The sequence below is a fragment of the Phycodurus eques genome, chromosome 14 (genome assembly GCF_024500275.1).
Source record: "Phycodurus eques isolate BA_2022a chromosome 14, UOR_Pequ_1.1, whole genome shotgun sequence".
Taxonomy (NCBI): Eukaryota; Metazoa; Chordata; class Actinopteri; order Syngnathiformes; family Syngnathidae; genus Phycodurus; species Phycodurus eques.
The window spans coordinates 24,166,025-24,189,708 of record NC_084538.1 but is presented as its reverse complement, the minus strand read 5'-3'; the positions used below and the strand labels follow the sequence as shown (position 1 = coordinate 24,189,708).

General features: G+C 45.0%; 2 protein-coding genes and 1 long non-coding RNA gene across 4 annotated transcripts in view; 2 read left to right on the top strand and 1 right to left on the bottom strand.

The window, feature by feature from the left end:
* Positions 1–13,670, top strand: part of LOC133412488 (glucosamine-6-phosphate isomerase 2) — a 49,793-nt gene extending 36,123 nt beyond the window's left edge. The window contains exons 7-8 of one of the 2 annotated variants that reach the window (XR_009769773.1): positions 11,454–11,629; positions 13,319–13,670. Coding sequence is in view for 1 of the 2 variants with exons in the window: in XM_061695745.1 (XP_061551729.1) it covers positions 11,454–11,458 (5 nt within the window). In the remaining variant the exon portion in view is untranslated. Of the gene's footprint in view, positions 1–11,453 lie in introns of both variants that reach the window. The other variant, XM_061695745.1, reaches the window with a different exon arrangement.
* Positions 1–21,398, bottom strand: part of LOC133412491 (uncharacterized) — a 39,757-nt gene extending 18,359 nt beyond the window's left edge. Inside the window, exons 1-2 of the long non-coding RNA XR_009769775.1 lie at positions 21,291–21,398; positions 20,807–20,939 (exon numbers count right to left, since the gene is read on the bottom strand). This is a non-coding gene — a long non-coding RNA (uncharacterized LOC133412491). The remainder of the gene's footprint in view (positions 1–20,806; positions 20,940–21,290) is intronic.
* Positions 20,896–23,684, top strand: part of setd3 (SET domain containing 3, actin histidine methyltransferase) — a 122,339-nt gene continuing 119,550 nt past the window's right edge. The window contains 1 exon segment of the mRNA XM_061695742.1: positions 20,896–21,189. The gene's annotated coding sequence lies outside the window, so the exon portion shown is untranslated.

Below are 23,684 nucleotides of genomic sequence, written 5' to 3'. Positions count from 1 at the left end.
CATCCCTCACCGTTGGTGTCCACCAACGGGTTCGGGGATTGCCGCCACGACAGGCACCGACCACCTTACGGCCACAGCTCCGGTCGGCCGCCTCAGCAATGGAGGCGTGGAACATGGTCCACTCGGACTCGATGTCCCCAGTCTGCCCGGAACATGAGCAAAGTCCTGTTGGAGGTGGGAGTTGAAACTCCTTCTGACAGGGGATTCTGCCAGACGTTCCCACCACCATCGGAGCCAACTCACCACCAGGTGGTGATCAGTTGACAGCTCCGCCTCTCTCTTCACCCGAGTGTCCAAGACATGTGGCCGCAAGTCCGATGACAAGACCACAAAGTCGATCATCGAACTGCGACCTAGGGTGTCCTGGTGCCAAGTGCACATGTGGACACCCTTATGCTTGAACATGGTGTTCGTTATGGACAATCCATGACGAGCACAGAAGTCCAATAACAGAACACCGCTCGGGTTCTGATCGGGGGGGGCCGTTCCTCCCAATCACGCCCTTCCAGGTCTCACTGTCATTGCCCACGTGAGCATTGAAGTCCCCCAACAGAACAATGGAGTCCCCAGTGGGGGGGCTCTCCAGCACCCCCTCCAAGGACTCCAAAAAGGGTGGGTACTCTGAACTGCTGTTTGGTGCATAGGCACAAACAATAGTCAGGACCCGTCCCCCCACCCGAAGGCGGAGGAAGGCTACCCTCTCGTCCACCGGGGTGAACCCCAACGTACAGGTGCCGAGCCGGGGAGCAATAAGTATACCCACACCTGCTCGGCGCCTCTCACCGTGGGCAACTCCAGAGTGGAAGAGAGTCCGACCCCTCTCGGGAGGACTGGTACCAGAGCTGTGTGTGGAGGAGAGTCCGACTATATCTAGTCGGAACTTCACGACCTCACACACCAGCTCGGGCTCCTTCCCTGCCAGAGAGGTGACATTCCACGTCCCTAGAGCCAGCTTCTGTAGCCGGGGATCGGATCGCCAAGGTCCCCGTCTTCGGCCACCGCCCAGCTCACACTGCACCCGACCCCTATGGCCCCTCCCACAGGTGGTGAGCCCATGGGAAGGGGGACCCACGTTACCCTTCCGGGCTGTGCCCGGCCGGGCCCCATGGGTGCAGGCCCGGCCACCAGGCGCTCGCCTACGAGCCCCACCACCAGGCCTGGCTCCAGTGGGGGGCCCCGGTGACCCGCGTCCGGGCAAGGGAAAACGAAGTCCATTGGTTGTCGTCATCATTAGGGGTCTTTGAGCCGTGCTTTGTCTGGTCCCTCACCTAGGACCTGTTTGCCATGGGTGACCCTGCCAGGGGCATAAAGACAACTTAGCTCCTAGGATCACTGGGACACACAAACCCCTCCACCACGACAAGGTGACGGCTCAAGGAGGGGGCCATGGGTTAACCAAAATTAAATTAGTTCTGTAAGTTAAAAGTACTTAGTACTGTGTTGACATTAATAATAAGCATTGTATCAATAATAAGCACCTTATTTGGAGAGTCTGTATTTAATATGACCGGTAAAAATGGATAGTAAATAATTTTAATGAAAGACATGATGATGCTCCAGACTTGCATTTCTGGTCGGAGACCCTGTGTGGTTTGCCCAGGGCGCCCTATGAACAAGAACCATCAGTTATGATATGTCTCGGATCTACAAAACAATGATCTCTGCTTCAAAAGGCGCACGGTGGACGACTGGTTAGCACATCTGCCTCACAGTTCTGAGTACCCGGGTTATAATCCTCCTCTCCTGTATGGAGTTTGCTTGTTTCTTCCCGTGCTTGCGTGATTTTTTTTCCGGGTACTCCGGTTTCCTCCCACATTCCAAAAACATGCATGGTAGGTTAATTGAGGACTCCAAATTGTCCATAGATGTGAGTGCGAATGGTTGTTTGTTTATATTTGCCCTGCGATTGGCTGGCGACCAGTTCAGGGTGTTACCCCGCCTTTCGCCCAAAGATAGCTGGGATAGGCTCCAGCACGCTCACGACCCTCGTGATGATAAGTGGTATGGAAAATAATGAATGTTTAACAAGGAAAGATGGGTCAAATCACAGTTTCACTTCACAAAGAGGAACTTGACAAGGATACCCACTCTCACCAATGATATTTGCACTATTTATCGAACAACTGGGAATAGCGATACGCCAGAACATGAGTATTAAACGAATCTGCTCTCCTGTGTAAGAACACAAAATCAGTCTAAACGCAGATGATATCCTTTATTTACAAGAACCCAAGTCATCACTTCAAATTTTAACCTCATTAAGAAATTTTCGCAATTATCAGAAAATGCTATCGATTGGTCAACATCAACAATACTCCCTATAACGACTTCTTTTCCTTTCGGCTTGTCCCGTAAGGGTTCGCCATAGCGTGTCATCCTTTTCCATGTAAGCCTATCTCCTGCATCCTCCTCTCGAACACCAACTGCCATCATGTCTTCCCTCACGACATCCATCAACCTTCTCTTTGGTCTTTCTCGAGCTCTCTTGCCTGGCAGCTCCATCTTCATCATCCTACCAATATACTCACTATTTCTCCTCTGGACGTGTCCAAACCATCGAAGTCTGCTCTCTCTAACTTTGTCTCCAAAACATCGAACCTAGGCTGTCCCTCTGATGAGCTCATTTCTAATTTTATTCAACCTGGTCACTCCGAGAGCGAACCTCAACATCTTCATTTCCGCCACCTCCAGCTCTGCTTCCTGTTGTCTCTTCAGTGCCACTGTCTCTCATCCGTACATCATGGCTGGCCTCACCACTGTTTTATATACTTTGCCCTTCATCCTAGTAGAGACTCTTCTGTCACATAACACACCTGACACCTTCCTCCACCTGTTCCAAGCTGCTTGGACCCGTTTCTTCACTTCCTGACCACACTCACCATTGCTCTGGACGGTTGACCCCAAGTATTTAAAGTCCTCCACCCTTGCTATCGCTCCTCCCTGTAGCCTCATTCTTCCCCCACCAGCCCTCTCATTCATGCACATATATTCTGTTTTACTTCGGCTAATCTTCATTCCTCTTCTTTCCAGTGCATGCCTCCATCTTTCTAAATGTTCCTCCAGCTGCTACCTGCTTTCGTTGCAGATCACAATGTCATCTGCAAGCATCATGGTCCCCAGGGATTCCAGTCTAACCTCATCTGTCAGCCTATCCATCACCACTGCAAAAAGGAAGGGGCTCAGGGCTGATCCCTGATGCAGTCTCACATCCACCTTAAATTCGTCTGTCACACTTACAGCACACCTCACCGCTGTTCTGCTGCCCTCATAAATGTCCTGTATTATTCTAACATACTTCTCTGCCACTCCAGACTTCCGCATGCAGTACCACAGTTCCTCTCTGGGTACTCTGTCATAGGCTTTCTCTAGATCTACAAAGACACAATGTAGCTCCTTCTGACCTTCTCTGTACTTTTCCATCAACATCCTCAAGGCAAATAGTGCATCTGTGGTACTCTTTCTAGGCATGAAACCATACTGGTGCTCGCAAATACTCACTTCTGTCCTAAGTCTAGCCTCCACTACTCCTCTTTCCCATAACTTCATTGTGTGGCTCATCAACTTTATTCCTCTATAGTTCCCACAGCTTTGCAGATCACTTTTCCTCCATTCCTCAGGCATCTTCTCACGCACTAGAATTCTATTGAGGAAGCTGGTCAAAAACTCCACAGCCACCTCTCCTAGATGCTTCCATACCTCCACAGGAATGTCATCAGGACCAACTGCCTTTCCATTTTCCATTCTCTTTAATGCCTTTCTATCTTCCCCCTTACTAATCATTGCCACTTCCTGGTCCACCACACTTTCCTCTTCTACTCTCCCTTCTCTATCATTTTCCTCATTCATCAACTCCTCGAAGTATTCTTTCCATCTAGCAAGCACACTGCTGGCACCAGTCAACATATTTCCATCTCTATCCTTAATCACCCTAACCTGCTGCACATCCTTCCCATCTCTATCCCTCTGTCTGGCCAGCCTGTATAGATCCTTTTCTCCTTCTTCAGTGTCCAACCTGCCATACATGTCATCATATGCCTCTTGTTTTGCCTTTGCCACCTCTACCTTTGCCCTGTGTCGCATCTCAATGTATTCCTTTCGCCTCTCCTCGGTCCTCTCAGTGTCCCACTTCTTCTGAGCTAACCTTTTCCCTTGTATGATTTCCTGTACTGTGAGGTTCCACCACCAAGTCTCCTTCTCTCCTTTCCTGCCAGAAGATACGCCAAGTACTCTCTTGCCTGCTTCTCTGATCACCTTGGCTGCAGTGGTCCAGTCTTCTGGAAGCTCCTGCCGTCCACCAAGAGCCTGTATCACCTCTTCCCGAAAAGCTGGTTCTCTTCTCTGCCTTTGTCTTCCTAATTTTCCTCCCCACCACCAGAGTCATCTTACACACCACCATCCTATGCTGTCTAGCCACTCTCCCCCCTACCACTACCTTACAGTTGGTAACCTCCTTCAGATTACATCGTCTGCACAAGATGTAATCCACCTGTGTGCTTCTACCTCCGCTCTTGTAGGTCACCCTATGTTCGTGCCTCTTCTGAAAAAAAGTGTTCACTACAGCCATTTGCATCCTTGTTGCAAAGTCTACCACCATCTGTCCCTCCAAGTTCCTTTCCTAGATGCGGTACTTACCCATCACTTCTTCATCACCCCTGTTTCTTTCACCAATGTGTCCATTACAATCTGCACCAAATACGACTCTCTCTCTGTCTGGGATGCTCAGAACTACATCATCGAGCTCCTTCCAGAATTTCTCTTTCACCTCTAGGTCACATCCTACCTGTGGGGCATAGCCACTAATCACATTACACATAACACCCTCAATTTCAAATTTCAGCCTCATCACTCGATCTGATACTCTTTTCACCTCCAAGACATTCTTAGCCAACTCTTCTTTTAAAATAACCCCGACTCCATTTCTCTTCCCATCTACACCATGGTAAAATAATTTAAACCCTGCCCCGAAACTTCTAGCCTTACTGCCTTTCCACCTGGTCTCCTGGACACACAATATATCAACCTTTCTCCTAATCATCATGTCAACCAACTCCCAAGATTTTCCTGTCATAGTCCCAACATTCAAAGTCCCCACATTCAGTTCTAGGCTCTGTGTTTTCCTCTTCTCTTTCTGCCAAAGAACCCGCTTTCCACCTCCTCTTCTTCTTTGACTTCGACCCACAGTAGCTGAATTTCCAACGGCGCCCTGCAGGTTGACGGCGCCGCTGGCGGACATTGTTAACCCGGGCCACGACCGATCCGGTATGGAATTCTTTGGATGAACGCTCATATTTGTTTGGCAAGGTTTTAACCCGGATGCCCTTCCTGACGCAACCCTCTGCATTTATCCGGGCTCGGGACCGGCCTACAGTTTGCACTGACTTGTGCCACCCATAGGGCTGCATTCTTGTCTTTGTCGTGTATTCAATTAAATATAGGTCGAACATGATTTGCAAATCATTGTAGTCTGTTTTTATTTATGTTTAACCCAACGTCCCAACTTCATTGGAATTGGGCTTGTACTATATGAATTGCTCTTTGTAGACCCCTTTGTACGCCACAGGGTCATTTGCATTGACTTTAACCCTATTCTTCTGGATCTGCGAGGTTAGCCTCTGGGGATGCTGGGCCTGTTCCCCGCTCCTCCTCTTGGGTACGGTCGTGTCCGTGCTGCCTTCCTGGGGGATGCCGATTCTTGGGCTGCTCTCCGTCCCCAGGTACCGGTGTGGTGCCCGTGCCCACTCCGGGGTTCTCATCCTGGTCTCCGGGTGGGGGCTTGGGGGCCGTGCTGCTGCATCCCAGGTCTGTGTCCTCCTCTTCCCTCTCCCCGGGCGCCCCCCTGTGGTTGTCACCCTTCCCTCCCTCAGGCTGTGTGGGGTCCCCGGCTAACTTGGGGCTCACGGTGGGGTGTCAGCACCTCTCGCCTTGGTCAGGCCCACCTTCTGGCCCTGCTCTGGCCACTGGCCTATGGTTGTTTTTTTATTTTTTGGGGGAATTACGGTGGGGTGGGGGGGCTTCCCTCCTCTGTGGTCTGCCGACTGGTCTGGCCTGGCTGGACCCGCAGGAATCTGGCCTCTTACTTCACACACTCTTTTTCATTTTTTAATACTCACACTGTACATACTCCACACATTGGGCACAGACATATCTCATTCAGGGTCCCCTGCCGGAATGGCAGCAGATGGGGTGGGTGCCGGGTGCTGACACATCTGTGCTTGTTTCCGGTCTGGTTGCACCTACCTTCACTGCTCTGCCAGTCCTCCAGTTTTAATGTATCATACACCCATCTGTTGGGGAGCGGCAGGGTTGGGCTGGGGATGACACTCGGTCAGGTGTCCCGGCACTCCAGCCTGCTTTCTTGCCCGCCATTTCGAACTCCTCTGTTGCACAGCAAAACTGTTCCAGCACAAAGGCCTACAGAACCACCATTCTGCAAGGCCAGGAAGCTGAACAGGACAGGTTTGAAAAAATAAAATAAAATCTTCGTTCGCGATCCGCTAAGGAGCAATGTACTAGTACGATGAGTGATTTAATACGACGACATAATACGCAGTGAACGTACTCATGAGTGATTTTAACCGCATGTCTTGACATCCTGATCGTGTTCACAAGCAGCCATTTATTCAAGCTAACGGCTAATTTAAGTCAGTCAAGAACATGAAAACAAGCACACATATTTAAAATAAATGTAAATTAATCATGGCGGCACGGTGGACGACTGGTTAGAGCGTCTGCCGCATAGTTGTGAGGACCTGGGTTCAATCCCCGGCCCCGCCTGTGTGGAGTTTGCATGTTCTCCCCGTGCCTGCGTGGGTTTTGTCCGGGCACTCCGGTTTCCTCCCACATCCCAAAAACATGCATGGTAGGTTAATTGACGACTCTAAGTTGCCCGTAGGTGTGACTGTGAGTGCGAATGGTTGTTTGTTTGCATGTGCCCTGCGATTGGCTGGCAACCAGTTCAGGGTGTACCCTGACTCCTGCCCGATGATAGCTGGGATAGGCTCCAGCACGCCTGCGACCCTACTGAGGAGAAGCGGCTCAGAAAATGGATGGATATATTAATCATAAATGTATATACGTACACATGCATATCATTCCTTGTGTCTGTAATGTGATTATTAAAGGTTTTCATTTCATAATAATAATAATAATGGCTTATCCAAGATGGTACCTACCAGTGTGGTCGCCTCGGTAACGCGCTCTCTAGTATTGTCTTTGTTTTTGTGTTTTTCATCCATCTTTGGAGACCTTACACGACTCACTTACACAAGGGGAGACCTGCTAACCATCAAGGAGGCTACTCCGGACTTTCTGTCACCAACTTTCGAATATCCGCTCAGTTTTTTCCCCGAGTTACTCACCGGAGCGGCGTCCGCGGTTTTCGGCGCATGGAGAAGGAAGCGGCGCCACAGAGGAAAACGAGCCGGCATTCAGGTGAAACTCCGCAAGAGAGGACACAGATTGGCGTTCCCGTCGATCCACCTCGCGAATGTACGCTCCCTACCCAACAAAATGGACGAGCTTCATCTTCTGTTAAAGACCAGTAAAGACTTCGGACGTTCCGCGGCCATGTGCTTCACGGAGACCTGGCTTTGCGACGCCGTACCCGATGCCCCCGTCATGCTTCCCGGCTTCAACATTCATCGAGCGGACCGCTACATGGAATCATCGGGAAAAACAAAGGGCGGCGGGATATGCCTCCATATAAACGAAAAATGGTGTACGGACGTCACGGTGCTCAGCACACACTGCAGCCCGCATTTGGAGTCGCTGTTTTTGAACTGTAAACCATTCTACTCGCCACATGAGTTTGCATCGTTTATACTGGCTGGAGTCTATATTACACCGCAAGCTAACACGAACGCCGCGTTGCTAACGCTCGCCGAACAAGTCAACGAAATTGAAAAAAAACACCCGGACTCACCCCTCATTATTCTCGGGGACTTTAACAAAGCTAAACTCAACCACAAACTCCCTAAATACAAGCAGCACACCGACTGTCCTACCAGGGAAAATAATACTTTAGACCACTGCTACACTACGGTAAAAAACGCATACCGTGCTATACGTCGTGCAGCCCTGGGCTCGTCTGATCACTGCTTAATTCACTTCATACCGACGTACTGGCAAGAACTTAAATGTGCGAAGCCTACAGTGAAAACAGTCAAAAAGTGGACCAATGAAGCCAAGATGGAACTTCAAAGCTGTTTAGACTGCACAGACTGGAGTGTGTTTGAAAATTCAGCTGGCAGCCTGGATGAATATACGGACACTGTCACATCTTATGTCAGTTTCTGTGAAGAGGTTTGTGTACCAACAAAATCATTTCGCACATTCAACAACAAGCCGTGGTTCACTGCTAAACTTAAGCAGCTCTGCCAAGTGAAGCCAATTTAAGGAGGACGCATATCAAAGCGGGGACAGGGCCCTGTATAATCGAGCTAGAAACCAGCTTACTAGAGAAATTAACATTGCAAAGAGGATCTATGCAGCAAAGTTGGAAAAACAGTTTAGCGCGAACGACTCGAAATCAGTCTGGCGTGCATTCCAATCGCTGACTAATTACAAGCGACGATCCCCCCAAGCTGAGAACAATCGCGCACTAGCCAACGACTTGAATACCTTCTACTACAGATTTGAAAAGTTCGTTGTCACATTTCTGTGGGGCCAATTATGTATTACTCGTGCACTCACTGTAGTTGTCTCGCCATGCTGCACTATTTGCATATACTGGCCACTCATGCCAGAGTAGCATCTGCTCCATTTGCACACTGATTGAGGAGTATCTGCAACATTTGCACAACCGACATTGTCCCAGATGATCGCACTACTCGTCACTTTAAGCCGCATACGCTCCTTGAAGTATCAGCGCCCTTTGCACAATGCTCATTGCACCGGACTATTGCAATATTAGTCATTCGAACTGCTCTAAGTGCTAGAGGACTCTGCATCTTTTTGCACAATTGTTTTTTGTCAATGTCTTTATGTCCCCAAAGTGTTCTGTAAATTAACTGTTTGTTGTACTAGAGCGGCTCCAACTACCGGAGACAAATTCCTTGTGTGTTTTGGACATACTTGGCAAATATAGATGATTCTGATTCTGATAATACATTAAACTTATATAGCGCTTCTCAAGACACTCAAAGGCGCTTTCCACTACTCGGGTAACAATAACAGTAAGGTGAGTGAGCAGGAAGCCCAGGTGGCAGGTGCTGGTGTCAGCGAGGCTGTCCACCGGGGTGGGATGCAGAATAGTCACGCCGGCCGTCACAACCGAAGCCGAGTGTTCGAGAGCTTTCTGAGAGAGAGAGGTCGGTGAAAATTTAGCTTCAGTTTTTTTTTTTTTTAATAAATCTCACTGCCTTTCCTAGTTTACAATACGTGACAACAAACAACAATGCGTAGTCCTTCGGTGAACGTGAACCTCAGGGATGGCTCATTCACTGAATGATTTTGTGAAAAAGAACTCAACGATTCGGTGAACACATTTTTGGAACAAATCTTTTTAAAGAACTGATTTGAATGATTCAGTACACTCAAAAGAACTGCCGTGCCCATCGCTACACCAAATGGGTACTCGTTGAGTTGAGTCCTTGCCAGAGAAGTGGAAGTTTGCAAACAGACAAATGTGTCTGTGATTGCACAATCAATGTAAGTATATTATCTGCAGTTGTTCATCTTTTTGCCACTGGGTTGTGCTCAGGTGCTCCACAATATGCGAAAACATGCGCTCTTTGGCACATGTGTCAAACTGGTGGCCCGGGGCCCAGAATCCGGCCCGCGACATCATTTTATGTTGCCCGCGAGAGTGTGCATCAACTTTGTTTCTTGCTAAAATTCCAAATTGGCTTCACTTTTAAAAATAGAGATATTGCAAGCATTTTCTTGTTACCAACCCCAATTTAAAAATAAAATGGATTCATACTGTAGTTGAACAAACAGTTTTTACTTGCTTTTGATTTCAAAAGTAATTATCCATTCATTTGTGTGTGTGTAATATTGCGAGGCAGTCATACATTCATATGGGTTTGCAGCCATAACGGCCCTCCGAGTGGAACCATAACTGCGATGTGGCCCATGACAAAAATGTGTTTGACACCGCTGCTCTATGGCTAAGGTACACCTAGAGAATGCATCTGGTAAATTACTGAAACGATAGAAATTATTTACATTCACAAACGGTCATTTGATTGAGGAATTTTGTCCGCGTGAGATGCCCTTTTTACAAATGTGCAGAATCCTATTGCCAAGTTCAAGGTACTTTTCATCTTGTCTAAAAGTTGCCACGGTTATTCAATGAAGCTGTAGTGTCCTCTGGTTGTCAAGTGTAAGCCATTGTAAGAAATCGCAGGTAGGCTGTGGTCTGATGATTATGATCATGATGATTATTCCAATACCCACAAAACGTATGTCGTCATTTACTGAAAATATCGAAATGACACAAAGTTACATGAATTGGCAAACCAATGCTACGCGTGATAGACTACTTTAAACTGCAACCTCTACTACAAACATGGAATCCAGAGATTGAACTACAGATGTGCTAATATACTAATATACACACATGTTGTTGCTTCATATGTGTAGTGTGATATGGTTGATTGCAATTTCTTCTTTAAATTCAGAGTTTGCGAACGTGCAAGGTTCAGTCTCAGTAATCCGGAGATATTCGGCCAAACGAGTTTGCACAAACAAAGAATTATTTTTGGCAGGTGGTGACTCTCTTGTACACAGTGTGTAAAGCAAGAAGTACTATACATATAAACTACTTTACATGAAGTAAATAGTCTGTAGTAATTGAGTGCATCCACAGTTGACCTGTTGTTTGTGAATATCTCTGTAATCAATGTGCGTGGCAAGGCAGTCTTGTGAACTACAACGTACATTAGGTACGGGTTATATACAATGCGAGAAGGCAGTGCTTCTCAAATAGTGGGGCGTGTGAGACCCTGAAGAACATGATTTGCAGCACGAGAATAAAGTGTAATTGCACATCCACTGCAGTAGATGGCGGTCTATATCTCTCGTCCAAAGATAGCTGGGATCAGAATCAGAATCATCTTTATTTGCCAAGTATGTCCAAAAAACACACGAGGAATTTGTCTCCGGTAGTTGGAGCCGCTCGAGTACGACAACAGACAGTCAATTGACAGAGAACACTTTGGAGACAGAAAGACATTGACAAAACAAAAAACAGAAAAACACTGAGCAATAAAGGTTCGTTCGTCCGATGGGTTGCCCCTGCCAGATGGGAGCAGTTCACATAGGTGGTTCATAAGGTTGGTTGTGTTTTTCTGCTGGCAGCGAGATCACAAAAATCATCTCGTCAATCATTTCCCTACCTGGCCGTAACGAACACGTTTTATTCTCCAGGCTGTAGCTCATTGTTTCAAAATTATTGATCATGCTCTTTAGGGATTTTATCTTGTTTAATTACCAATGTTCTTTTTTCTCAGATTGATTGCTAAACTGTCAATGCAATGACAGATCAGCAGCTGACAGAATACGTTCCCCAAACTGGAGACTGAATTGCAATCCATCAGTACTGCAGAAGCGGAGTGGTTTTGTTTGAAGGAACCAACAGAACCATATCCAAAGGAACTGAAGCTTTGATTTCAAAAATTAAACAAAGGTAGGTATCCAGCAATGGCCTTACCGAGAAGTGTGTGGAAAAAACTGTTTGGCAATTCTAATGTCTCAAAAGAACACCGGGAGGCACAAGACATTTAAAGGCCCAAAGTATACAGCAATGTCAGAATTCATAGAAACAGGCAAAATACGAGTTTCCACCTGGAAAAAAAAATCTAAACTCGGCAAGGAAAGTAATTTGGAATTTTCAATGTGAGACTTCACTGAAGAAATGCTTGAGCCAAAAACAACATTAGGTGAGCAGTATGAAAAGCGAATGGTGAAAACATTCCGACTCTATTGGTCATGCAAAAGTGTCTCGACTGATCGTGTTCTTGATGAACCACGACAACTCTTCTGAGAGTTTGACTGTATTGGAAGAAATGGCTTGCCTTGGACAGGGGACTTGTGGGAGTGGTAGGTGGACTCTTGACAGAGAACAATATTGGCGATGAACAAGTTATCATTATTGACACGAACTCTGTCTTCAGACATACCTTTGCTGATTATGCCACTTATGATCTTGATGAGCCCCTTGACGACACCGTCCCCATGGAGCTCTTAGAAGTGGAAAATCCACCTCCAGCCCAAGTCTCATCCACTTAAATCCACCCCGTGCCTCACTGGGTGACATTCTTCAGTAAATGCACCCATGGAGGCACAATGAAGATAACGATGCCATGACATGAAAGACGAATGGGTTGACCGACCTAAAGTCATGGTCCTGGGATACAACATGGTTCAATATTTTCCCAGCATTGGCCAAGCCCTTTGATTTGTATTGTCTCAGCCTTGAACTGATGGAAAATGACCTGCTTTGGGCAATTTTACACAGAATTCCCTCTGAAGAAAAGGAAGTGGCTGAACAAGCAATGAATGATGATCTGTCTGTAGCTGGATCTGAGGCGTGGATAGATTTCATTGACACTCATGATGTTAAATTTCTTGTCAATAAGGGGAATGGGAAGAAAACTTTGAGGTGATATAATGATGATGTTCAAGATCCCACGTGTATTGCAAATACTGGTCCAGTGTACTAAAGGAACTGAAATTACCACTTGGAGGACTGGATGAAGTATATGCTGGCCTTACCCTGACACCAAGTTCATTGTAATTCAGTCATTTGTTTTCTCTCATTAAATATATTGAATATTGTTGAACATAAGGTTTTTGCTGGTGTTTGTCACTTGGTCTGTATGAAAGAAAAAAATCATTGTACTGCATGGATTTGACTAAAATTTTCAGACAAAGTGGGTGCTATGATGAGGAACAAGTGATTATATTTTTCTATTGATTCAGACATTTATGCTTCAAGTGTCAACATTTTTCTGAAAATGCCTCATTCCTCAAAGCATATACTCTCGGTGTGATGTACACATGACATCTACTGGCCAATGATGATACTGCGTCAACTGATCAGGAAAACTAATATTTAATGAGTCCTCTATAGTGCCAAAAGTATTATTTTGTACCGTATGTGCTTACGGTTGACTTTGGAAGGCTTAAAATAGCATGATATAGGCCCTTTAAAAACTTTGTTTTAGTGTGGCTTTATGCGCACACACAGTCATAGAGCTATCAAAGCCAACATTTAGAGAGTGTGAATTGGAGGTGACAGCCACATGGGTTGTCTAGTGTGGCGTGGGTGGTGTATGTGATGTGGAACTAATATCTTATTTTTGTTGTTGAAAAGGGCAGATCTTTCAGTGGATCAGAAGATCTATGTGCGATTCTTCGCGCCAGAGCACCCGATTACAAGGAGGCCAATGTCCCATACGTGTGGCTGTGTTCTGGAGTTGCCCAACAACGAGGTGGCTCCGACACTGAGTAAACTACTAAGTTAAAAAAAAAAAAAAAAAAAAAGTTAAATGAGCTGAATTTGTTCTATTTAAATAGTTAAAAACCTTTGATAGACCCAGATATTGATGTCTGACGGACAGTTTGGCAGCTGCCTTGTCCAGAATGTGTTTATTGGTCTTCTATAATGTAATATGCTATGATCAGATTTTTTTCTTTTTTTCTTTAGGCAGATTATGCACTTTCATACCCGTACATTGTTACATACACTTGTGCTGAAAGTTGGGTTATCTACAGTGGGTACGGAAAGTATTCAGACCCCTTTAAATTTTTCCCCTTGTTTTATTGCAGCCATTTTCTAAAATCATTTAAGTTCATTTTTTCCTCATTAATGTACACACAGCACCCCATATTGACAGAAAAAAAATTGAATTGTTGAAATTTTTGCAGATTTATTAAAAAAGAAAAACTGAAAGGCGTACGTATTCAGACCTTTGCTCAGTATTTAGTAGAAGCTAATACAGCCATGAGTCTTTTTGGTAAGGAAGCAACAAGTTTTTCACAGCTGGATTTGGGGATCCTCTGCCATTCCTCCTTGCAGATCCACTCCAGTTCTGTCATCTTGGATGGTGAACGTTGGTGGACAGCCATTTTCAAGTTTCTCCAGAGATGCTCAATTGGGTTTAAGTCAGGGCTCTGGCTGGGCCATTCAAGAACAGTCACGGAGTTGTTCTGAAGCCAGCCACTCCGTTATTTTAGCTGTGTGTTTACGGTCATTGTCTTGTTGGAAGATGAACCTTCGGCCCAGTCTGAGGTCCTGAGCATTCTGGAGAAGGTTTTCGTCCAGGATATCCCTGTACTTGGCCACATTAATCTTTCCTTCGATTGCAACCAGTCATCCTGTCCCTGCAGCTGAAAAACACCCCCACAGCATGACTCTGCCACCACCATGCTTCACTGTTGGGACTGTATTGGACAGGTGATGAACAGTGCCTGGTTTTCTCCACACACACTGCTTAGAATTAAGGCCATAAAGTTCTATCTTGGTCTCATCAGACCAGATAATCTGATTTCTCACCATCTTGGAGTCTTTCAGGTGTTATATATTTCATCCATCCATTTTCTGAGCCGCTTCCCCTCACTAGGGTCGCGGGTGTGCTGGAGCCTATGCCAGCCAATCGCAGGGCACATACAGACAAACAACCAGTCGCACTGACAGTCACACCTACGGGCCATTTAGAGTCTCAAATTAATGCATGTTTTTGGCATGTGGGAGAAACCCCACGCAGGCACGGGGAAAGCATGCAAACTCCACACAGGCAGGGCCGGGGATTGAACACGGGTCCTCAGAACTGTGAGGCTGACGCTCTAAACCAGTCGGCCACCGTGCCGCCTGTGATATTTCACTTTTCATTTTTTAATAAATCAGCAAAAATTTCAACAATTCTGTTTTTTTTCCCGTCAATATGGGGTGCTGTGTGTACATTAATGAAGGAAAAAAGAACTTTAATGATTTTAGCAAATGGCTGCAATATAACAAAGAGTGAAAGATTTAAGGGGGTCTAAATACTTTCTTTACCCACTGTACCTCTATTGATACCAGAGTGGCTCATTGTTTACATTCCATTTACACATTGTTTTTTTCTTTGACAAGTTAAGCAGCACTTTTGGTCTGGTTACCCACAACTTTAACTACCACTGTTATGCAAGTTTTAAGTTTTTGCTCTACTGCCCTTATATCTCGTGAGTTGGAAAATGTATATTTCATATATACCAAATATTACTTCTGTTTTATACAACCTTCACGTTTTATTGTTCCATTGTTCCTGGCCGTGTTGTGACTACTTGCTGTTCTTTTCAGTCTCTGCACTTACCCATTCCGATAAAGATATGTTCGAGTGCAGCTGGACAAAGATAATTGTTTTGTTTCCTTTTCTTCTCTGTCTCTCTCACTGCTACAGTATATAACAGTGTGACGACTTGTACTTTTTCCTCTCTTTTTTTCTTGTAACAAAAACCCACAAAGACAAGATTGCTTCCTTCCTTGTTCTGTCAGAAAAAAGATTTGTTTTTAGTTTTTATGCAATGTCCTATGCAACTTTCATAAATCAGGTTTCTGGGTAATACTGTATGTTGGAACGCTCCACCATGATGCCTTGTTCTACACTGACCGTATAAAAATAGAGTGCAAATGTTCTAAAAAATGTTTCTGTGTCAAGAAAGCCAAATTCACTCAGTTCAGATCCAGACTGTATGCACCTATTGCTTACAGTTCACAGCTGTAAGGTTCTCACCTTGTTGCCGCCTTATTCGCCTACGTGCTTTAGCGTAAATTTCACCACCTCGTTTCACTTGATGGTCATTGCTCCGTCCTCCCAGAAATGTTTATTGAGGATCACCTAAGGATCAAAATACAGTTCGTACTCAAGCTGGTTTAGCTACCTGAAGCAGTAGAAGACGATTGATTTTATTGATTTTTTTTTTTTTTTTTTTTTGATTTTTTTTTTAAATTACCACACACATTTATAGTGTATTGACTCTGACCCAGTTGCCAAAAGCTCCCCCACAACTTGATAAGCGGCTTTCTTCCAAGCCGCCCCGCTGGGAGACGGCCTGTAAAAGGAGACCTGGCGTATGTCAAGTGGACCCTAAATTAATTAGCAGGTCCCCTCGAAATCTTGGTTTACACTCATCAAAGATTGCTTTTCTTCGTTTGAACTGACAGCAGCCAAAAGGTTGGGGATCCTCTCTCCGAGAAGAACAAGCTGGGACAGATCGACAACGGAACGCAAATACACCAATGAACTATCCATCCGTCCATTTTTTGTGCCCCTTATCCTCAGAAGGGTCGCGGGTGTGCTGGAGCCTATCCCAGCTATCATCGGGCAGGAGGCTGAACTGGTTGCCAGCCAATCGCAGGGCACATATAAACAAACAACCATTCGCACGCACATTAAAAACCCAAGCAGGCAACATGCAAACTCCACACAGTCGGGGCCGGGGATTGAACCCTGGTCCTCAGAACTGTGAGCCAGACACTCTAACCAGTCGCACTGGTTAGAGTGTCACAACTCTTTGCTTAATATTTGAACATGTGTGCAAGGTGCCACCCACTGGCATTTGAGAGTACTGCAACCCGTGGACTTCATTCAGGGTTGCTTTTAACTGAAGATAAAATTTCCGTTTTGATATTTCACGAACTGTGCAGAAATATTCCAAATGATTGCCTTGATGTCTGTGTCAGTGTGTCAACTTTACGGTTGCAGCTGCGAGACTTTGAGAACTGTTTGTCTTGATTTGAAGCCCAAACAGCATGATTGAACCATAAACAGTTGATTTACCAAGACTACAATTTAAACATCTATATGCTTGATCTATGAGTGAGAGTACAAATTTTATATTAAGATATGATTTTTACACCACTCTTATGGCTAAATTGGAGACTGAAATTCAAGTCGATGGGTGTAGTCTCCCACATTCGCTGTCCCTTAGACACGCCCCCTGGGTATTTAACACTTGAATCTCGCCTCTCTTGTTCTCTTTCGTGTCTGGCTCTTGTTTTTTTCCATGGGCTGGCTCTGGGTGACCTCAGCACGGTTCGGCCGTGCCGCCGCCCCTCTCCCCTTCCTTTTTCCGTTGTCCTCCTGCCACCGCCGCGCGATCACCCACCGCAACCAAGCTGGCGGTGTTTCGAGCGACAAAACCGGCCATGCGGCTTCGATCGTTTTTGTAGTCGTGATCTGTCGCCGAAGCCTTAGCAAGCAACTACCGGCATCCCATACCGGTCACACCGCTGGGAGCAAGAGCTGGGCTCGCCATAACGTCCGTCGGCACAAAAGTTACGAGCGCACCCCGAGGGGACAACAATTTTTCTTCTTCCGCCTCTTTTGTTTTTGTTTTATTTCCCTGCATCGTTTTTTCTCCTTCAACTAAACCTGCTTCGTTTTCCTTCCGAGACGTCCGGAGAAAGACCATCCCCACCGACCAACTGATCTACGGTCGTGAGTACAGCACAACAAGCGTTGCTAGAATGTAGCAACTCTCTCTCTTACTCTCTCTCTCTCTCTCTCTCTCATTTGGACTGAACGCTTTCAACGCTCACGTTTTCAACTTTAGTCCAGCAACACACGGTCCTATCTTCTCTAGTCGTTACCCTTAGTGTTATTGTCTTCCTGTAGTTAGACTGTGTGTTTCCCTATAGATCCCTTGTAGATGGCATTAAGTATTCGATAAAATTCCCCTCCTTGTTGTGTTTTGTGTGTTTTGAGTTTAATAAGTAAACCTCTGTCAACTTGGACTCGTATTTCATAAAATGTAGAAACCTTTAGATTATGAGACTGATAAAAAGTTTATCGTCGCTTTTCCTACATTTTATACATATAAAAAGTGACGTGCTGCCCTTTACGAGACAAAATTAGTTAGATTTTAACGGTAAAAACGTAAATAGGACTAACCCGGAAGTGAACGCAGTCGTTCAACGTCGACGAATTTATTTCTTTAATTTTATCCAAACGCCAATATACGCTACAATAGCAACAAACTAAAATTCTCCTTTCATTACCAGTTGTAGATCTTGACATGTTGACTGATTAACTCACGACCTGCTAATGCCTGATGGTGGTTTACAGCTAAATATTTTGTAACAATACATTTAATAATGATGTAATCGAATATATACAGGCGGCACGGTGTACTACTGGTTAGCACATCTGCCTCACAGCTCTGAGGACCCTTGTAGCTCCTCCCTGACAGTCCACAACTATCTCTGGGTGGGCAAAATAGATTTGGCGGAACAATCCATGCTTCTTCACAATTCGTTTGAGGGACCTCGGGGGTCACGGTGCCATCTGGTGAGAGCATGTCCGTTACATTATCAACGGATTTTGATGTGAAGAGATATCACTAAATGTATCAAAATATTGTCAAATTAACTGCATAATGCTGCCAAGAACACTGGCTTTGTAAAATGCTTCAATTCGTGCGGGAGGAGGACGCTGCCCAGCTGCTGCTGCTGGATCGAGGAAGAGAGCTCCGATGCTGGGTGAGCCTGTGTCTCTGCGCAGCTCACAGCAGCCGGACTGCGGTTTGCCACCAAATTGAAGCATATTACAGCGACGTACGTTTGAAGTGTCCATGCTCAATGGGTCCTGAAATTTATATAAATTAAGTCAGGCTGCCTTAGTAGTTCACCATTTGACTTGGAGTTTGCATGTTTGTTTCTCCAGGTACTCCGGTTTCCTCCCACATTCCAAAAAACATGCATGGTAGGTTGATTAAAGACTCTAAATTGCCCGTAGATGTGAATATGAGTACGACTGGTTGATTGTTTGTGTGTGTCCTGCGATTGGCTGGCAACCAGTTCAGGGTATACCCTGCCTCTCTCCCAGAGTCGGCGGGGATAGGCTCCAGCACACCCATTACCCTCGTAAGGATAAGCGGATGGATATTGGTGATGAAACACATCACTCTCCACTTAATCATATTATTTATTTTATAATATAAATATTGAAGGCACGGTGGACGACTGGTTAGAGCGTCAGCCTCACAGTTCTGAGGAGCGGGGTTCAATCCCCGGCCCCGCCTGTGTGGAGTTTGCATGTTCTCCCCGTGCCTGCGTGGGTTTTCTCCGGGCACTCCGGTTTCCTCCCACATCCCAAAAACATGCATTCATTGGAGACTCTAAATTGCCCATAGGCGTGACTGTGAGTGCGAATGGTTGTTTGCTTGTATGTGCCCTGCGATTGGCTGGCAACCAGTTCAGGGTGTACCCCGCCTCCTGCCCGATGACAGCTGGCATAGGCTCCGGCACGCCCGCGACCCTAATGAGGAGAAGCGGCTCAGAAAATGGATGGATGGATAAATATTGAAGCCGTCATTCATTAACTATTATTTTCATAAAGCCATACTTTGTTATTAACGATTATGATTACAGAGTAATAGTTTTGTAATTGAACATTCTGCAGAATATTTTTTTTTACTCTATTACATAATACACTGCAATAACAGTCAAGCGGTCATGTTCTTGACACAGTCTTGAAAATTCTCCCAGATTTGGACAAATTGTTCTGGAAGTGAATATTTTTTTTGGCAGCTCTAACTTTAACACTGTATAAAGTCACAGGAATTCTTGTTCGAATATTATTGATGACGGCAGCTTTACAGCCAAATCAATACATCAGCCGCTGACAACTGCGACAGTCTTTATAAAAGTGAAAAGATAGATGTTGAAGATGTTGTGGTGGTGGGGGAATAAGGATAATTTTGTGAACTATTGTGCTTTAAAATACAATCACTGGGCTCTGAAGCAAATTTCTCTTAAGAATGCTGCTTATTTTGTACAATCATTTTTAAAAATAGCAAGTAAATCTAACAATTTACATCATGTACTTGTTTATTTTTACATTAAAAGAAAGAACCTCAACTTTTATGATATAGTATTAAGTATGATGTCATTTGAGTTGCCCGGCCACTTTGACATCAAATCAGGCAGTATGTGGTCCCTGAACTGCAATGAGTTTAACGTTTGAGCTACATCATCTTCAATACAACTCAATCAGATCTAACATCTTTTTGTCCCGCGGATACTTTGTCACAGGGGACTGATTTAGGACCATCGCCAACAGTTTTCGTGTTAGGGGTCTCCATGATAGTCCCTGATGTGGCAACAGCCATTTGGGACTACTTTAATCTGGCCCGCCGAGCATTGGCATTTTCATGAGTCACAAACAAACATTTAATTAATTCAGACACCTTTCCTCAAATGGGTAGATGGATTTTCCATTTCATTTATTTTGGCTTCATTTCCCATTAAATTGGTTCTTTGGGTGAATATTAATTCGTTGAAATACAGGTACATTCGACAATGTTTTGTCTATTTCAATAATTATAAATAGATAAACAGGAAGGAATATTTGGTGAATAAAAAATTTCACAATCCACTTTATCCACTTTGCATTTATCCAATCACATCGGTTGTTTTATTGTAATGAAATCATGAAGCAAATGATTCTTAATAAATTACAACTATTTAATTGTAGCTCATTTTACCTCATGAACAAATAACCTGGCCCTTGTGTCCATTTTAAAAATCCACCGATGCAAGCCTTTAAGCACAAATTTGTCATTTTTGTCAGATGTCATTTTGCCCTCTAAATGTGATGTGGATGGGAGACCTATTTGAGGCCACGTGTCAAAACCATTTGATAGGTTTCGATCTGTTGTGATATTTAAATCACAGCACAGAACAATCAGAAAAGTAAGCCACAGTATAGAATAAAGTACAAGTCGTACCGAAAAGCATAGGAGTGTTGAAAGTGTACTTGTACCAAGAATATCATGCTATCCAAATGTTCTGCATACTTGGCAGTGTTGATGGGCTACTCACAAAAGCCGCCCCCTCGCTTGCACGCCGCCTGCTCATTGGTCATTCGCCGAAGATTCAGAAGTGAGTGACAGAACGCTTCAGCAGTTCCGTTTCCGCTCCTCCCAGCTGGCTCGCTCGACTCACGGCGGCCAAACTGAAAGAAAGAATCATTTCCTAAACTGATTCACTTCAGTTCGTTCACGAAAAAGATTCGTTCTTCTGAACGAAACAACACGAATGTGCGGCTGGCGGCAGCTTTGCTCCTGCAATCGGCAACTCAAAACGGAGTTGGAATGTGCGGAACACACGCACTCTCAGAGTCGCGGTAGGACGTCAGATTGAATTTCCGAACGCTCGCTAAGGAAGGAACAACGACATTGCAGACGGTACCATCACGTTAAAAGGTATGACTTCCAAAATGTTCATGTGCTCTCCCGTAGTTCAGTGTGAATTGCAAAGTGGTGTATTCTAACACCGTGAAGCCTCGCCCACTCTTATGACTTACCAATGGAAGACGCTAACCGCTAGCTTGAGCATGGGTTCCGAGTTCGAAAGTCCAGATGAATAAACTACACTTACGATCTTTCCTACCTTACATGGCGTACTCCTTCAACTGTGGTCGTTGGGGCAATTTTAGTCCAGTAAGGTTCCTGTCTGCAGATTCGACACACCGCTATGTCGAAATTGTCCACCTGTATAAGTGTTAAAACGTCTCAAACGCGTGAAATAACGTTACGTTTGCTGCAAGAATGTGAACATTTTTTTTTCTTTGAAATATTTAAAGGGAGAAGGCGACAGCGGTGCTCGAGCCCGTAAATAAAAGGAAATCAAGGCTACGAGTTGCCAGTGCAGAATGTGGACTAGTAGATCGAAAAAGGTGCCCTGGCACATTCATTTGCGGCTAATTGTGGACATCCAGCGATTCGACAGGGTTGGGACAACTCATTAAAGTTCACAAGTGAAACTCAACACGGACTCCAGTGCGCCGGAATCAATGGTGACGTGCAGGTATGCGGAGCTGTAATATGAATTGATGTAAAAATAAGCATAAATGTTTTTCAAGAGATGCTGTAATCGGCTTCGTCCATCTGACGCCGAAGATATGCCGCTGCGGTCAAGCCAGCCTCCACTCGGAAAGAAGTCGTAAAGCCTGCCGCCTCTCGTTCTTGTTCATACTAGCTAGGCATTACAGTAATGAGTCTCCAACTAGCGGCGAAAGCCACCTTCAAAATAAAGGCAATAGGCCAATAAGGACAGCAATGCTTCCGATTTAAAATAATTATATTAAACTCGTGCTGCGAGCAGCTATAATCGGGCCCTTGCACCTCGGCCCCATTGGGGGTCCTGGTAGGTTGGGGTATTGGCACGATGAAGTCAGGGCCGCAAATTAACCCCGGGCGGTTAGTTGTACGCCACGGTATAGGACAAGTGCGAAGGTTATGGCCCATATTGAGTCAATGTGGGCCACACAAAAATGGAGGATGACCCGCAAATGGCCCCCACTGCTGCCGGACAAGTGCAAAAACTATGACCCATGCAAATGTAGGAAAAATGTCTGGCGAGGACCGGCTGCAAATCATCCCTGGGCCATAGGTTGAACACCACTGCTGTCAGAAATGCAACACCGTGTAAAAGGTTATATTGACAAAATGGGGGGTGGCCCCCAGGCCCTAGGTAGGACACCACTGCTGTTGGGCAAGTGCAAAGCCTTCTCAAAGGGTATATTGAGTAAATGCGGGTGTTGAAAAAAGGAAATGAACTCGTAGGCCTACGACACTAGTGTATGTATTGGTAAATATGGTGGGACTTTTAAGTACTGTGAATGTTACATTTAAAAGGGTGTAGATCATTTTCTGTTGAGTTAAGAGCATGGGTTGTAATTACGATTTTGTTCGTGTCAGGGTGCTACACGAACACGCATACCCTTAACCCAACAGGAAGTGAGCTTTGACCTTGAAACATTGAAACCACTTGAGTTTCCTCGGCAGTATGTTTTGGATCATCACACTGGGGAACACAATTTTTGTTGAGTAAGGTTTTCACACATTTTTGGGTGCGGAATCCAAAACCGATCTGTTTTTCTCTGTTACGGTAAGTTTCTGAACAAAGTGAGAACAACGTGGAACAAAGGGAATGTATACCTATGTAAATAAAACTAAGAATAGTTACAAGCTTTGGGGGAAAAAAAAAAAAAAAAAAAAAAAAACAGCATAAAATGCAATGAACTTACAACGCTATGCTCAGGGTTACAAAGTTAAGAGAAAAGCCAGCACAAATCCTCTAAATTCCGACTATGCTATCTTTCTGTTTGCAGATATTGATAGTACTGACCTATTGGGAGCTGCACACACCCCTCACCGCACTGTCTCAATTGAATGCACAAACAAGTTGCCATGTAGATGAGTCCAATCGTAAATCAGCTGGCAAGTCTTACTACAGCTAATCAGTGGAATTTTGCTTATCTGGAGGGTAAGCTGTGGAGAAATAACTTGACCTGCGAGAAAAAAAAACTGACTGCAATTTTGGAATCAGCATAAAAATCTAACTGAACAGAATTAAAAAAATTTTTTTTCCAAATTGTTCCCAAGTGTTGTCATGCTGGAACGTCCACCCTCGATTCATTTTCATCATCCCCGTAGATGGTGGCAGATTTTTGTCAAGAATGTCTCGGTACATTTGCCCATTCATCCTTCCTTCAATATTGTGAAGTTTACCAGTACCATTTGCTGAAAAGCAGCCCCACACCATCATGTTCTCACCCCTGAACTTCACTGTTGGTATGGTTTTTTTTAGGGTGATGTGCAGTGCCATTTCTCCTCCAAACATGGTGTCTGATCAATGACGTCATTAATCGGATCGGTGAATTATGGCATTAAAGCCGATCGACGTAAAATGCTAA